The sequence below is a fragment of the Poecilia reticulata genome, chromosome 11 (genome assembly GCF_904066995.2).
Source record: "Poecilia reticulata chromosome 11, P_reticulata-male-v2, whole genome shotgun sequence".
Classification (NCBI taxonomy): domain Eukaryota; kingdom Metazoa; phylum Chordata; class Actinopteri; order Cyprinodontiformes; family Poeciliidae; genus Poecilia; species Poecilia reticulata.
The window spans coordinates 14,872,702-14,888,780 of NC_088840.1; the positions used below are offsets into that span (position 1 = coordinate 14,872,702).

The following is a 16,079-nucleotide window of genomic DNA, read 5'->3' on the forward strand; positions in this document are numbered from 1 at the left end:
TTCTCCTGACTGCGTTCAGTGAGACGGGTCTTCGAACGCTTTTGCCCTCGAATAAAGAAACTTAAAGACAAAGATGAATCTTTCTCTTATTATTGAAACAGATTCTCATTCTTTGATTAATGAAATTTCCATAAAAGGGCTTTTAGCCCATTTTGATCCAAGTGTCAGAATGGTGAGCTTCTGTTCTCTTCAGCCAGCATCTTCACAAGGTCTCTTACTTTTGTTCTGGGGTTGATATAAGTGTGCCTCATCAAAGCACATTCATCTCACAGACACAGAACCCGTTTCCTTACCCTTCCTAAAAAATGTAATGCATTCCCACACTGTTTATACTTGCATATAATTATTTGGCACCTTTAGTCTATGAAAATTGGTTTGGAAAGAGAATTGAAGTGGCTCACAACTCTCTTGCTGATATGTTGACTGATTTCTTCTCGAGTTGTCAAATTAGAATTTGTGCACAGGCATGGCTCAAAAAAACCCAAATGTTGTGAAAACCCATCAGAAGGTCAAAGTGTCTTGACATGTCACTCAGGCTTTATCAAATTATTTAAAGGCATACTGATCTTAGCGTTCGTAAACTTCTGAATTTCGAAAAGGTTATAAAATCTTTAAGCAAAAGTCCTTCTGAGAATATTCTGACATTTCACAAATAGAAATACTATTTTCTATCATTATGTGGTGAACTTACATAAAAAAGGTAAAATTTTAGTTATTCATAGTCGCCCACCAATAAAAACGTGTTTTATGTAGGGCCTCTTCTTTTAACTTTTTGCAACAATGAGTGACCTTATATTTCTACAACCTATGTTTATGTTTCTTGCCTTTTCCATTTACTGTTTCAACAGTTACGTTTTTCTCTTCTACAGGCTTTCACTCTGTGTGGGAAGACTTTCTTTTGGAGGGAAATGATTCCACATGAAGTACAACGTACTCGGCCCCCCATCATCCTCTGCAGCAGCAGCAGGCGTAACGTTGTGACGCTCTCTCATACCAGACTGGGCTCAGCCCTCGGCCACTGAAGATTCCTGGACAGATCAGGCCGCCCCACTCCTCCCATTAACCAACCTTTTGTTATCTCCATTTCCGATCCTAATTTCAGTGAAACACAATGTTTGTCAGCTGTTTGGAGTAAAATGGAGGCAGGTTTTTAAAGGTTCATTTGCAATTGACCTGAAAAAGGAATTAAGCATTAAAAGCAAAAAGAAAGGATTGAAGGAAAGTGACGAGGACAGTCGGAGTGAAAGTTCAAAACAAGAAAGGGAATCGTATTGGATCAATTTTAAAGAAAGACTACAGCAAGTACAGTTGCGAGTACAAAGACGTGAAGTGAAATCAACATGAAGTCCAACCAGGAACGCAGCAATGAATGTCTGCCCCCCAAAAAGAGGGGCACATCAAGTACATTACCACCTGAAAGTCGCTCTCCGGCTATACCACCTGTTTATGACAGGCCGGAGAACACGGCCTGCTATGTTAGTGCAGCTGGTGGAAATGAAAGCAATATAAGTGCACATGATAGGTCAAACAAAACTGATGGGCCCCAGTATAGATCCCCCTCCACCTTATCAGACTCTTCCACCTCCTCTTCCTCTTTGAGGCTAGTATCATCTCTCCCCACAGTGTACACATCCCCCCTATCTCAATCTACGATTGGAGGAACAGTCCATTATACACAACTGCCTCCCAATATGCAGTTCATCGCTTCATCGTACACTACTCCATATACAAGCTACATTTCTCCTCAGATACTCCCACCTCCTCCTCCGCCTCCCCCTCTCTCCTCCTCTTCAGCCACACAGAGACCATCGTACACAGAGACGTCACCTGCTCAGACGCTGGTCACCAAACAGGAACAGCATCGAGCGTCCTCGGGACGTACCTCCATGCCTCCTCCTTCTACGGACCCTTTTCCCCATCATATTCAAATGTCAACGTCGCCAAGGACTGTGTCATCACCTCATCACCTACCGTCCCAGTCCATGCATCACCACCAATCATTGGGGAAATATACAGATGGCTATAGCAGAAAGGAGGAAGGAACCAGACACAGAGAGCTCCATAACGGGGAGCTGGAGAGGGGTAGGAGATTTGGACCCCCACCAGAACCTGGCCTCTTAAAGTCGGGAGGTAAATCAAGGGAGGACAGGTCCTCCTTGTCTTCCTTTGAGGCTCGTCATCTGGTTTTACCGTCAGACTACTCTACTCATGATCACCTAGGGTTAAGAACCTCTGTCATGTTAATACCTAATAGCCATGGGGACCACCAGTTGGTACCACCCAGAGCCAGCCCTGAGAAACTGACAGCTTCCACGCCCACACACCAGGAGAAAGGCAGCATGGGTAAGCCTGTCAGTCGCCCACCCTCATCATCCAACACCACCTGCTCTTTCACATTTCCACCTCCACTAAGTGCAGACAGTCTGAAAGCGGCTGTCGGCACACTGCCGCCCCAGACTGTTATCCAGACCACCCACAGTGCTTCAGAGCCACTGTCAATGGGACTCCCTTCGACAAGCATCTACCCACAGCAACCTCTTATTGGTTACATTACAGGGGGCAGTGGGAGCAGCTACCACACCGGCCTACAGCAACACTTGCTCATTCCAGGCACCCAACCAGTCATCATCCCAGTTAGCGGAGGTGGGGTCCCCACATTAGAATCTGTAACCTCCCACATTACATCATCAACTCAAGCTGCACCTTTTCCTGCTACACTCCCACACACATACATCGCTGCCACTGCCCCGAAAGGAGAAACTGTGGAGACCCAAAGTGGCTCGTTCCATGTGGCTGCTCCAGGCGCAGTGGTTCAAGCCCAGCTTCATCTCCCCATTGTTCCCGCTCCACCAGGGCTAGTTGCAGCTTCCACTCCTCCAGCTCATTCAAGTACAGTGGTGTCCCCCTCACTCCCGCCATATTTTATCAAGGGTTCCATCATCCAGCTGGCAGATGGCGAGCTGAAACGCGTGGAGGACCTGAAGACAGAGGACTTCATCCAGAGTGCAGAGATTAGCAGTGAGCTGAAGATCGATTCATCCACGGTGGAGCGCATAGAAGGGAGCCACACCTCACCTAACTTTGCTGTTGTTCAGTTCTCTGTTGGTGAGCATCGCACACAGGTAAGAAAAGTAAACAGAAGTACACCTAGAAATGTATCTCTGTACATTACTCATTGCCATTTATTAAGTAGTAGCAATTAAAAATTTAAGCCATAATTTGTGTAGACAGAAACAACTACACTCTGAATACCTTTGAGATATTTTAGAAATTAAGATTATTAAGTTGGCCTCACAGAAAGACTGTCATCTCCTTTGAAATCAGTGACCATATAAGGCAAATTCAAGAAATTAATCCTTTCGATATTTTTGTTTCACCTTTTAGGGAAATTATCAAATTTCCCTAAAAGGTGCTTAGGTAGGCCTGTAAAGGTAGGCCTGTAAATTTCCCTTGCCTGCTTAGCTAGGCCTGTAAAGTGACTGTAATTTTGCCTTTAGAACCTGCCCAGATGGTTGCTTCCCACTGCTTCTATTATTTAAATAAAGTTAATAAGTTATCAACAGTAACTCTGAAGCAAGATGAAAAAAGAATTTACCTTATTGTTTAAATAAAGTCTTTGCAAAAAAAAAATGGTCAGAAATGCATTGCAATACTTTATTTAAGATTTCCTGAGTTGTAAACCATTTCACCTACAAGAATGCTAAGACCTGTAGTAGAGATGTCTGTTTATTCATATGTGGTGATTATTATGTTGAATGACAAGTGTTGAGCTGCACCCACCTTAATTACTTTATTATCATGAATCTCAGGACTCGGCTGTTCCCCCTGTAATTAACTTCAATGTACTTGGATGACAGTCTTGTTACGAACACGTTCTTATTATGAGCTTCATACAAGTTCAAAGAGTTGAGATCTGGATTCTATGCAACAGCTTGTGAAATTATTGAGTAAATCAGGCAACAAAATATCCTTCGGTAATGAACACATCTTCATAGAAAATACAAAATACTACCTAAACCACTTTGCTTATTTGAGATACTTTGTAGCTTTCATTTAATGAGCAATGAAAAGGAGTGGGACCTTCAGTTTAGCATGTAGGTTTTCAGCTTGTAGGTTTTCAGCTTGAGGGACATTAAATGAAAACCAAAAACTGACAAATATCTCAGACAACTTTTAAGGAGACCCTAAAGTTTTAATGTTGTCACTCAGTCAGAATTTGGCATAAATAACATGAAAACATGGATCCTTGTGATTCAGCTTGTTGGCGTTAACTTGACTGTGTGGGGTCCTTTTGTACCATCATTTAGCATAATTTAAGCTCTAAGGATTGTTGCTAACCATCTCCATCCATCTGAACACTGTACCTGTCTTCTGATGGCTACATTTAGCTTGATAGTGCACTGTGTCACAAGCAATTTTTGAGGAATATTTCTGGGACCTTTTTGAATCTTTGCAAAGAAGAATCGAAGCGGAATACAAAAGCTGGTCCCACCCAACCCTAGCAAGGTGTGCCTTATAATGTGGCTTGCTAAAGTATGCAGAACTTTTTTTTTCTCTGTAACTAAGATCTTTCAACAGCCTTTAGGTTTTTTTTCTTATTTTTTTCCATTCCTTATTCTCTCTCTCTCTCTCACACACACACGCGCCCGCCCCCCCCCCACACACACACACATATATATATATATATATATATATATATATATATATATATAGAGAGAGAGAGAGAGAGAGAGAGAGAGAGAGAGAGAGAATAAGGAATGGAAAAAAATAAGAAAAAAAACCTAAAGGCTGTTGAAAGATCTTAGTTACAGAGAAAAATGTATGTGTTCATGCATACAAATACCTACTACTCACTTTCAGAGTGTGCAATCAAGTTATTTCATCTCTGTAATGGCTCTTCAGCCCACGTCGCACATCTAAAATCCTCTCCCTTGCCAGCGGCTCCTCTTTGATTCTGCACCCCACAAGATCTGACCGTCTCACCAAGCAGACTCAGGTTTCTCCTCCATGTTGTTTATTTTTTAAGACCATTGGAAGCAGCTTTCATCCTATACTACAAAAAGTTAGACTGAAAAATACTGGCCAGTGTGTGTTTGGGAGGGTGATTGAAACATCTTAAACATCTTTGTAAGTTTGTGTTTTAATTTTAATATCTCTTCATTTTTTCTGGTCCACTATTTTACATCCTGCTTTATTTCTATCGATTCTGAGGTTCAGCCCATCACATATAGACTGTCCTGATTATATGGGAAGACATGGCAAGGTCATATTCAAAGATTATGTTTTGTAGTGTATATAGGTCAGCCTCGCTTCTGTCAGACTGCCTCAGGGCAGCTGCGGCTACTATCCAGTAACTTGCCACCATCAGCATGTGAATGCGCGCGTGAGTGACTGTAGTGTGAAGCGCTTCGGGGTCCTATGGACTTGCTAAGGCACTACAAAACCATTTAACATTTATCTAAATTATGATGGAATCCAAAACAAGATCTCTCCCTGCCCTTCTTCCTGTGGGCTCTACACAAAATCATAACAAAGATTGTTCATGCATTGCACTGTACTGTAAACTATTTTTTCCCAGTTTCCAAAAACACTTTGGTTTAATTAGAAATCTTAAACAGGCTGTATGTCTGAGTGCTTATGCGTAGTCGTCTTTATGTTGCCTTGGTGATGGACTGACAACATCTATAATCCATATTCCTGCTTAGGTAGGCCTGTTCAGGGTCAAAAGCCATAGATAGATTCAGATTCTCCATTCTACATTTTCGTAAATTCTATGTCATAATCAAAGGTACAGTAGGAGATGGTGATTCCACAATCTGGCTTCGCGGGGGTATTTCATAAATTGGGTGCCTTGAGGCGCTTCACATGAGATCTTTGTCTGCTTAGCTTTATAACCACCAAAACAGTCCAGGTCTGCCGAAAATGTTCTGAACAAATCTTGCACAGAACCAGAAAGCATTTGTAAACCTGTTTTCTCTAAACAATCTCATATTCTTTCATGAATGAATATTTCCATTTGCTGTTCATGCAAATATACAATGTTGAGTACATTTTACATGCAGTGTCAGCATGTTTAGATCCATGTTTTGAATAAGTGCTTTAACGTTTCCTTATTGCCCCTTTCTCTAGGTGAGTGTGGAGGTGTTGCTTGAGTACCCCTTCTTTGTGTTTGGCCAAGGATGGTCTTCATGTTGTCCAGACCGAACCACTCAGCTTCTGGAGCTGCCTTGTACAAAGCTTTCCGTGGGTGATGTTTGTATTTCACTCACTCTCAAAAACCTGAAGAACGGCTCTCTGAAGAAGACGCAATCTCCGGAACCAGAAAACAACGCTTCAGGCCCTCACTCTAGCCACGGGCACCTTAAACCCCCCAGAGCCATCTCGGAAGCATCCCAGAGCTGCAGTGTGGGAAATTCCAGACACAGAGAGCGCGAGAACGGGATCAGCCAGCGGGGGGGCGGCGAAAGCGGGAGTGGGAGTGGAGGAGACCCCAGAGTGGAAAATGGAGATCTCACATTTGGGGAAAGAGGATCTGTTTCCAAAAGTCAGGTTGCCAGGAGCACAGACCCCAGCTCCAGTAGGCCGTCGGGCAGCAGAAAGCGGAGGTGGTCTGCCCCCGAGGGTCGGAAAGTAGAAAAATCAGAAGAGGAGCCCCCTTTGACCTTGCCCAAACCTTCCTTCATTCCTCACGACGTGAAAGTCAGCATTGAGGGAAGGTCAAATATTGGCAAGTAAAAAGGAAAGCAGGACTGTTAAAAACATTTGGGATTACAAAAGAAACAAAACAGGATTCTTCAGAAAAAGGAATGCCCACATTAATATTTCATTTGTTTATTTTATGTTTTGTTTTCTATCTTGAATACTGTACTGTAGAGGTAACTGTACTCTACGGCGTATCACCTTACATATTATCACATGAGCAATCGGTGCCGATGTTGGTGATATTTTCATGAGATGATGTATGCTGTGGGATTGGGGAGGAGTGCTCAACTTTGTTTTTGGTGGCTCTGTGACACACTGGCACCACGCTCGATGGCTCTGCCCTGCCACAGACACTTTACACAATATGTAAATTTCACGCTGATGCAGGCTCTCTTGGTTTTTTCTTGACAGCAATTTCATTCCCTGGGCGCTTGTACGGAGACTGCCTGGATAAAAAAAAAACACTTCAACCACCGACACTTTCCAAGTTAGCAGTAAAACATCAGCTGATTTTAAAGATTGGGGATTTGTAGCTAAATCCTGAATGTAATTGTCAAAAGTAACTGGGATTTGGTACATTTTATGTCCATCTTTTATTTTTCTATAAATGCGTCAGAACAAATCACGCAGGGGTCACCGAGTAGAGCCAGTGTGTCACATAGTAGAGAGGGAACAACACTTACTCTGCTTACTTTATTGACAGCAGAGTCTTTACTTTTATCTGTAGCATTTTCATCTTAATGTTTTAATTTTGTTAACCTCTCATCTTTTATCTCACAAGATAGTTGCTTTAAATGATTGTCAAAAAAAACAAACTAAATCAGGGGTCATTTATTCCTTGATTGAACCCTAGTTGGGTCGTTGTTGGTGTATAAATGTGATACCCTAACCTGATACATACAAGTGCAAAACACACTGTGTTGGTGAGCATTGCTTTAAGAAAAGATGATTGTGTACAATCCTAATTGTATTTGATGAATCGCTTTGTATTTTTGTCTGTTTAGAAGAGCTGCGTGAGAGGAACAAAGAGAAATTTTTTGCATGTGAACTCTGAGAGGGTCGGGATGTTTCGAATCACTTTAAACACCTGTCACACTCACCCTACAGCGAAGCAGACTTTAGTTGTATCTTTATTCACACAGTACTGTATGTTTTTAGATATTTTTTTTTATTACTTGGAGAAAAGTAGAAAGTAGCAGCAGCACTTTGGAGAGGAGAAGCGTTTGGAAGAGCAACAGGGAGCTGATGTGCCATGGAATCATAAAGCAGTGGATGAATGTGACAGGTATAGAAGAAATCCTAGGTCAGACATGGATTAAACTGGTGGCGTATTGATGACGTTAAGTACAAATATAGTAATTTACGGTGCCTTGCAAAAGTTTTTTTTTTTTTTTTTCCATTTTGTCACATCACAACCACAGACTTCCTTGTACTTTTTAGAGGGGGGGGAGTAATAGATCAACACAAAGGAGTGTTTAACTGTGAAGTTGAAGTAGATCAATCCCAGTTGTTTTTACTAATAAAAATCGAAACAATTTGTGACGTAATTTTTTTATTTTTTCATATTTAGCATATTTTTACCAGAACGTAAGTGTAAAATGTCTGGGTTTTTTCCAGCGTGATTATGTATTTTGTTCCAAACGCCGTCTAATAAACTCTGATCAGCTTCCCTCACCCTGCTGAAGAAAGGCATCCTTGCAGCATCATGTTGCCACCACTATGTTTCACAGTTTGAATGATGTGTTCAGTGTGATGTGCACAGCATTTTTGCAAGGAGGCCAAAGATGTTTTGGTGCCATCTCACGAGAGCACCTTCTTTCACCTGTTTGCTGTGTCCCCATAGTTTGCTGCAAATTTTTAAAAAGGACTTTGAATACCTTTCTTTCTTTATACAGTGACTGCTTTTTTGCCTTTTTCATACAGGCCAGATTTGTGGAGTGAAATCTGTCATTTTTACACAGTAAAATCCACCTATGTGTGATTTTACTAGTTAATTAACAATTGAAACTTGCACAGGGTTTTATTTTTGACATCACAAAGAGGGTGTTGAATACAAATGCACACAACACTTCACTCTTTACAATTACCCGCTACTTTGTCACGTGAATGCAAGGCAGCGTGTGGTTTTAATGTGACAAAATGTGTAAAAATAGCGATGTGGATTCTTTTGCAAGGCACCATGCACAAGTAGACAAGTATTGGAATGTGTTTTCATAGTTTGGGCTGTGGGATAAAGGTGAACAGAAAAAAACAACAACAGCTTTTTAACATCCTAGTGATGTTCTGTGCTAAACCAAGAGCTTAGAAACTCACACCACATCATTTTGAAGGTCACCATGTATTTTGTAACATGTGCGTGTGTGTGTGCGTGTGTGTGTGTGTGTGCGTGCGTGTGTGTGTGCGTGTGTGTGTGTGTGTGTGTGTGATGCTGGTCTGTGTCTCTCCATACACCCACACGCAGACAAAAAAAAAAAACAGTACAGACCATCCCTGAAATCATTGACCTTTGATATGTACTGTATTTGTCAATACACTTTTAGATTTCTGCAGGTGCAAGCATATTTGGTTCACGGTGTCCCTACTGCAAAGACACCGGTGGACTGACATTGGACTGGTGCACACTGCTAGCAGTACCGTCATACTGAAAGTGCTTTGTGATGTGTTTGTGTATGGATGGGAATTTAGGAGTATGTGTGCGTGTTTGCGTGTACATGTGCATTGTGCATAGGAAAGAGGTAGTTGTTAGATATATATTTAGGAAATGCTTAATGTCCAGTGTTTCTACTTGGAGTCTTTACTTACGAGAATCTTGCAATTTGCACATCAGGAGGAGGGAGTGAGGTGGAGACATGATTTTCAGCGCCCCTGTCCTGAAACAAACTCTAGACCACATAAAACACACTGGAGGAAACCAGGGTTTTTTTTGTTTCTGTTCCACAACAGGCACTTCGCCACATTTAGAGCACATGCTTCTACATCAGCTCTTTAAATGTCAGTTACAAAAAAGTTATTTAAACACAGAGCAGAATTTAAATGTGCCTGCCTACTGAGTTTATTCAAAGATGGAATATTTTCTAGTTGCTCTCGAGGAGACGATTTGCCCCACAGTCGAGCCCCTAGTGACGGAGATAGAGCGTCTCATACAGCTGAAAGCTATTATCACTAAGACGTAGCGGTTACCTCAGCAAATGTGCTTGCCTGGTGGTTGGTATTGATTAATTTTTTTAATCGGTGGTGTTAAAGGTTCAAAACAATTACACGCTGTTTCTTGCATATGAAAGTCCTTGCAACTTTGATTGTTTTAAAACATATATAATAAAGGAACTTAGTTGCTTAGTTTTAAAATGTTCTTTCTGTAAAACCCTTTACGCCAGATTAAGACCATACCATGATATTTAAATCAGCCAGGATGTTGATGATTATTGAAAGATCTTCTTTGATGCTTTAAGAAGACAGTGTGCAAACCATTAGGGGTAAAGGAGCATGGGAGTTACTCCAACGATTTAAGCAAATTTTTGTGATGAGACTATGTTGCAGCATTGGTAGCATATTGGGGTCCTCGGTGAAGAAGTTTTACTTAGCGTTGGGAGTAGCTAATCGATGGCACATTGCCATCAATTTTTGCTCATTAGTGATTTTAAGGTTGAGTGGCCTGATGCTAGGGCTACAACCTTATGCACACAATAGACAGTCAATAATCAAAACTTTATTTTTAAGCCTTAGGAACTGCAGCTTTTACAGCTCAAACAAGCAACCCACCATCCCAGTAAATAAATAAATGATTTGTAATGGTCAGGCAGGTATGTCCTCAGCTCCCTTTGGAATAGCACACACACCTCCAAATTGTGAGACCCTAAAAGCTTTTCAATCTGCAGTTCAAATGTTATTTTCCAAGTTTTTTTTCTTTTTCTTTTTTTTCAAGATATGGTCTTAATCTGTAACGAAAGGGACCAGACCACATTTCACCACGAGATGAATTCTTCTGCAAGCATATCTGTTATGTTCAGTTCTGCTTCAGTTCAGCTTACATATCCCGTCTCTTTAAGTCATGGCTTATCGACATTTATCCCACAGGTTGTAGATCCACCTCTAAGGGACAAAGACGTTTCATGTGGTGAGTGTTTGTTGGGTTGATGGCAGGATGCATGTGTGTTGAGACGGGCGGATCAGTCAATGAAACAAGATGGTAAAGGGGAGTTAACGAGAAGACCCCAAATGAGATTTGAAAATGCTTTATTTTTTTATAATAAAACAGGGTTTTCAGATCAACATCACCATAGTAGTGCTCTTTTATTTCTTTCCTCTCCTTCAGAAACCTATTCAAGAGAAGTATGTGTTCCTGTGTGCATGTGTTTTATAAATGTATGTTTCTTGTTTTGTCTATTCCCTCTTACCAAAAACACAAGGAAAATTCAGCATTAAAACAAACCTTGCCCCCACTCCAGTCATCTAAACTTTTTGTATTCAAATAGGTTAAACCTAAAAAGAATCGTATACCAAAGCCTAATTAACCTACTCTTGCTTTGGTTGGGTTAGGAAAGCAATAGAAAAACCATATTCAGGCACTCTGCTCCCATGAGTGGAACAGTCTCCGCAATAAACATTTAATGAAAATATTCCTCCAGCATTACAGTTAAAACAAACGTCTGTCTATTGTGAAAATATAATATTTAGATAATTATCCATCAATACAACTTGCTTCAACAAAACTTTTCCCCTTTACCATAAATTCTACTTTAACATCTTGAAATTGCTGTTTGCAATACCAGTTGCTAGTTTTCAGGGAAGACTCGTATATATGCAGTAACGTAATTTAACGCCCCCGAACCTCTTCTGTTTTTCCTGCTGGTCAGTCGTTAACGCTGATGCTAAAGCTACAGGTTAGCATACGTCACATGCACCTGAAAGCAACCAGCGCCTTGTCTCTGCCCAGCTCTGCCTCGTTGCCACGACTACATAGTGACCTCGTTAACTTTGTTTCAGGTACCCGATCGCAGCCAGCCAACCTCCCAAATACCTCCTCTTGAGGCAAAGCAATCGTTTAACCCCGTAACAACCGTTAGCTACCTTTCAGTGTGATCCTGTCTTCATGTTGGCGTATAATGACCATTAAAGGTTTTTTTGAGGGGGGAGGGAGGGGGTTTGTTAGGGGAAAAGGGTTTCTGTGGAAAGGTTATGATCGGTCAGTATCCTTAAAGGGTAAAGTGAAAATAATAAGCTACGTTTGGAGGAAGAATTTGAAACAGTTAATGCAATGGCTAAGAGTGAGGCCAGCTCTGAAATCAGTTTCCATTTCAATGATTTTATAAACTTTTTAACCATTATCATCTTTTACACAGATGCTGTTGGATATTCACACTGATCACATGTTTGTCTGCGGTTCCTTACAAGAGGGGATCAGAGGTTGTAAAATATGGTTCTCATGAATCGCTGTGTAGTTCTTAAGATTAGTTTTGAGATGGCAAAGATTCATCAGATTAAATGATGTTATTGGGTCATTGCATATTAAAGTGGAGGTCCTCGTGCTGTTAAAGACTTTATGTGAAAGTCTGTGACAGCATAGCTTAGCTGGTGATCAAGTTATCTAGTGTTAAATATGTAGAAAGGTGATACTGGTGTTATTCACCAAAGGGAACATGTCAACCTATGGCAGTGAAACACAAGACAGATTCTCAGTCATGTGACAAGTATATTATTAATTATTTTAATCCTTATAGGACAACTGAAATTGAAACTGCAACTCAGTTAAAAAAAAAAAAAAATTTCTCTGAATCATCATTTGGTTTATTTAATGTGATTATACTTGTTAAAATAGATCTATTAAAGCCTTCATTTTGTGTTTTTATCTTAAAATAATTTGTTGAGGTATTGCTATTAGACCCTGTTTCAGAGTGCATGTATTCCAAACCTCTGTCTATGAAACCTGTGGTCATTCAGAAAGTTATATACTGCAGGTAAGACACTGATTGCTCGTATCCTCTTCACAGAACCCCACTTAAAAAAAAAATTTAAAAAAATCTTGCCACTAAAGTTTTTATTTCACCTAGAAAATTCTGTCAATTTTCGTTAATAACACAAGTGAGCTTGGTATGGAGGTTTGTCGTGGATGAAGTTGAGGGAGTCGTAAAGTTCTTGTTTTGTTTATTGATCTGAAGTTCGCCCATTTTTAATCCCCTTTAAATATATCCTATTGTGCAATACGTACATTTTATTTTCCCCTCTATTACCGTGCCAAGTGTATGTAGAGCGTTCAGCGAGCTTTTGTGTTCTAACCTCTCTCCATGTGTGGCCCTTCTGCAAAACAAAAGTAAGGAGGCTTTTTTTTAAAGCAAGAAACAAACCCACCTTTTTTTTGTTGGTTTTTTCCCCTCGTTACTCTCTTTCCCCCCCACACCTGTGTGGCCTTCCTCTGTTTTTGTGTATGTCTGCATCTTGAGTCCTGCGTGTCGTCCAAACACGCACGAGTGTGTTTTATGTGTGTGTTTGTTGTTTTCTTCTCTAATTGACCGTGAGATCGTAAACCCTGAACCTCAGTTGGTCCTGGTGGGACTCACAGATAAGGAAAATATAAACTCATTGATAGTGGGGACCACTTTTTGTAAAAAGTTGGGGGAAAAAAAATAAAAGTAAAAAAAAAAAAAAAAAAAAAAAAAAGCAACAGAGATGCACATGTAAGTAGATGTAAAAACAAAAGAAAAAAAAAAAGAAAAACTTGATAATGTTTCAGCACTTTCTAATCCTGGGACGGGCTCGGTCTAACCCCTCTTTCTCAGACTGCGGCCCCGTCCTAGGGAAAACATTCATTTAAAAATACGTAGAGAGTGACAATGGGGGGTGGAAGGAGTGTGATTACTGATGGGAAAGAGAGGTGGCTCAAGTTTTATTTTTTGCACATCAGCTTTCTTTATTTCTTTGCAGTAACCTTGAGTTTGTCTCATCTTCACTTGGCGCCGGCGCGTTCCTGGGTCCAACGGGCCGTGGCGCTAGGTGATTCTGTGGCTTGTTTTCCATGAAGAAAACCTCTTTCTCTCTTCTTCTTTTTTTTTTTTTATCTATGTGAGGAACAGAAATCTTTCCCTCTCCCCCCCACAACCGCATCCAAGCTGGGTCATTATTTGTGCTTTCATTGTGCTCCCATGTTTTTGAGCTCTAATTTGGCAGAGGTGTTTGACAGCTCGGTTTGGGTCGTCCGGTGTGAAAACACTGCGTGCAACCCTTCGCTTTGTTTGCATTATCTTTTGGTGCAGGAGCTTTTTTTGTGTGTCATTTCTGGTCTCCTCGTAGCACTCGGTATAATGTCAGGGGACTTGGAAAAACTATGTAGAGAATGTGTCATTGTTCATTCTTAAGACAAGCTTCCTCAGTTGAGGAACACTGCTTATGTTTTTTTTTTCTTTCTTTTTTTTTAATTGGCTTCTTGCACAACTTGACAAACAAAATGAATGTTGGTGTGTGAGCTTTGACTTTTTTAATATAAAAAAAGGCATGTGTGCTCCATTGTTTCTTGATGTTTGTATTTTCATTTTGCAAGAAAAAGGATGTTTTTTGGCACATTTTTGTGTTTTAAAGTTTTAAAAGTGAATAGAACTTTTTCAGGATTCCTCTTTTTCCTTGTTAATTATGTTCGTTTTCTTTTCTTTCTTTTTTTTTTGTTTGTTTGTCCATAGCGCTGGATAACCAACTCAGGCAGAAAGATTAAAAAAATTAAAATTAAAAAAAAAATGTGTAAAGGCCCACATAACAGTTTAGTTTCACCCCAATCAATTTACATAGTGGGCTGTTTTAATGTATGTACATTTATCACATATAATTTGATATTGCAGTTGATTCTTTTGATGATTAACAAATGTCATAACTGAAAGTAAACTATAAATTATTACTCTGGTATTCTGTGTAACATGCTGGAGATGCCTTGGATTTCTCTTCGGTGTACTAAACATCTGCGCACGGCGACAAACTCTCAGAACTGGTTGCCTCTGACCCTCCCCACTGCCATGGAGGGGACGGAGGCCATCCGTCAGCCGATTCCTTCCCCTGGTCTGAACACTCAGCCCTGAGGCTCGCCACCGGTCGGTCTAGCTATCACTCTGCGAACCTGGTACATCGAGTACTAAACTGAAACTCTATACAGGCCGACGAGGTGGGGGCAGAGACTCCTACATCAGCACAGTCCGACACAGACAGTCTGTCCTGTGGTGGGCCACAGAAAATCCCAGCCAACTTGTTTGTACTATATTGTACTCACTCGAGTCTCCGTGTGTCACCGCCCTTATCCTCTATAGCAAATGGAGAAAGAAAGAAAAAAAAAAAACCTGTTGGTGTATGTATTTGACATCTGTATAAATGCACCTCTTTGAAAAGGAAAATGAAACCTTGACATATCTGGACTAAACTGACAACTTGTGTCTTTATTTAACAGCGACACACTGATAGACATAAACACTGCACTTAAATCACCATTTGTCTGGGAGTTTGTTTTTCCATTGGCTAAGCAGCGCCCTCTAGTGTCTGATAGGCTGCATGGCACGTTGCTATTTTGAGGAATTTTTCAGAAGTTTGCATTCAGCACGCATTAAACCATAGGAACTTCTATGCTTCTGTGGCTCTATAGGAGAGATCTGTTCTATCTACATCTACGTTTTTATCCATTTAGATAAGACTCTTTAAATCACAGGGATGTACTCCCAGGGCGTCGAGACCATCTAAAGGTAGGTGCATATTGCTAAATTAATAAAGTCATCAAAATGTCAATGTATTTTGTTTATTCAAATCATAAATTGAAACTTGTATAGAGGTACATGTACAATATATATATATATATATATATATATATATATATATATATATATATATATATATATATATATATATATATATAATTTTTCATTGCTTATGTTTATTTATGATTTACATCACATATTTTTTCCACGTTAGAGAAATTTTAAGTTCAAACTTTGTTTTTTGTGACAAACCTGTAAATTAGTTTTCTCGAAAATGTTAAAACAAATCTGTAAATCAGATGTGTTTCCATCTTTACAGTATGCTAATCTAATCTAAATAGGCAACAGCTGGTTGTAATTTGTCAGCAGTGACCTTCAGCATTGAACTACAATTTGCAAAAACCCGTCACCTTTTTGTGGTCAGTGACTAAAAGATTACGGAGGAAAGTTGCGATCCATTAAAACCGCAGGATTGACTTAAGGATATGCTTTAACTATGAGTTTTCATTCATCATAAAATTCTCAGATTTTAGGTGGGAAAGATTACAGGACAGTCTCTTTGAACTAATGGAAAATCAGCTATTTCTGACTTTGACATCGCTCCTTTCCGTATAAAACCTAGCACAGCTGTGATGAAAGGTTAATTTGTGTCTCATC

The 16,079-nt window shown here is 40.2% G+C and overlaps 1 protein-coding gene across 5 annotated transcripts in view; it reads left to right on the plus strand.

Moving 5' to 3' along the window:
- atxn1a (ataxin 1a) overlaps nucleotides 1-15,094 on the plus strand; it is a 113,914-nt gene extending 98,820 nt beyond the window's left edge. For all 5 annotated transcript variants that reach the window (XM_017307536.2, XM_008422051.3, XM_008422055.3 and 2 more), the window contains 2 exons: nucleotides 870-3,122; nucleotides 6,130-15,094. In XM_017307536.2, coding sequence (XP_017163025.2) covers nucleotides 1,341-3,122; nucleotides 6,130-6,735 — 2,388 coding nt within the window. In that variant the 5' untranslated portion in view covers nucleotides 870-1,340 and the 3' untranslated portion in view covers nucleotides 6,736-15,094. The remainder of the gene's footprint in view (nucleotides 1-869; nucleotides 3,123-6,129) is intronic.
- The last annotated feature ends 985 nt before the right edge of the window (nucleotides 15,095-16,079 follow it).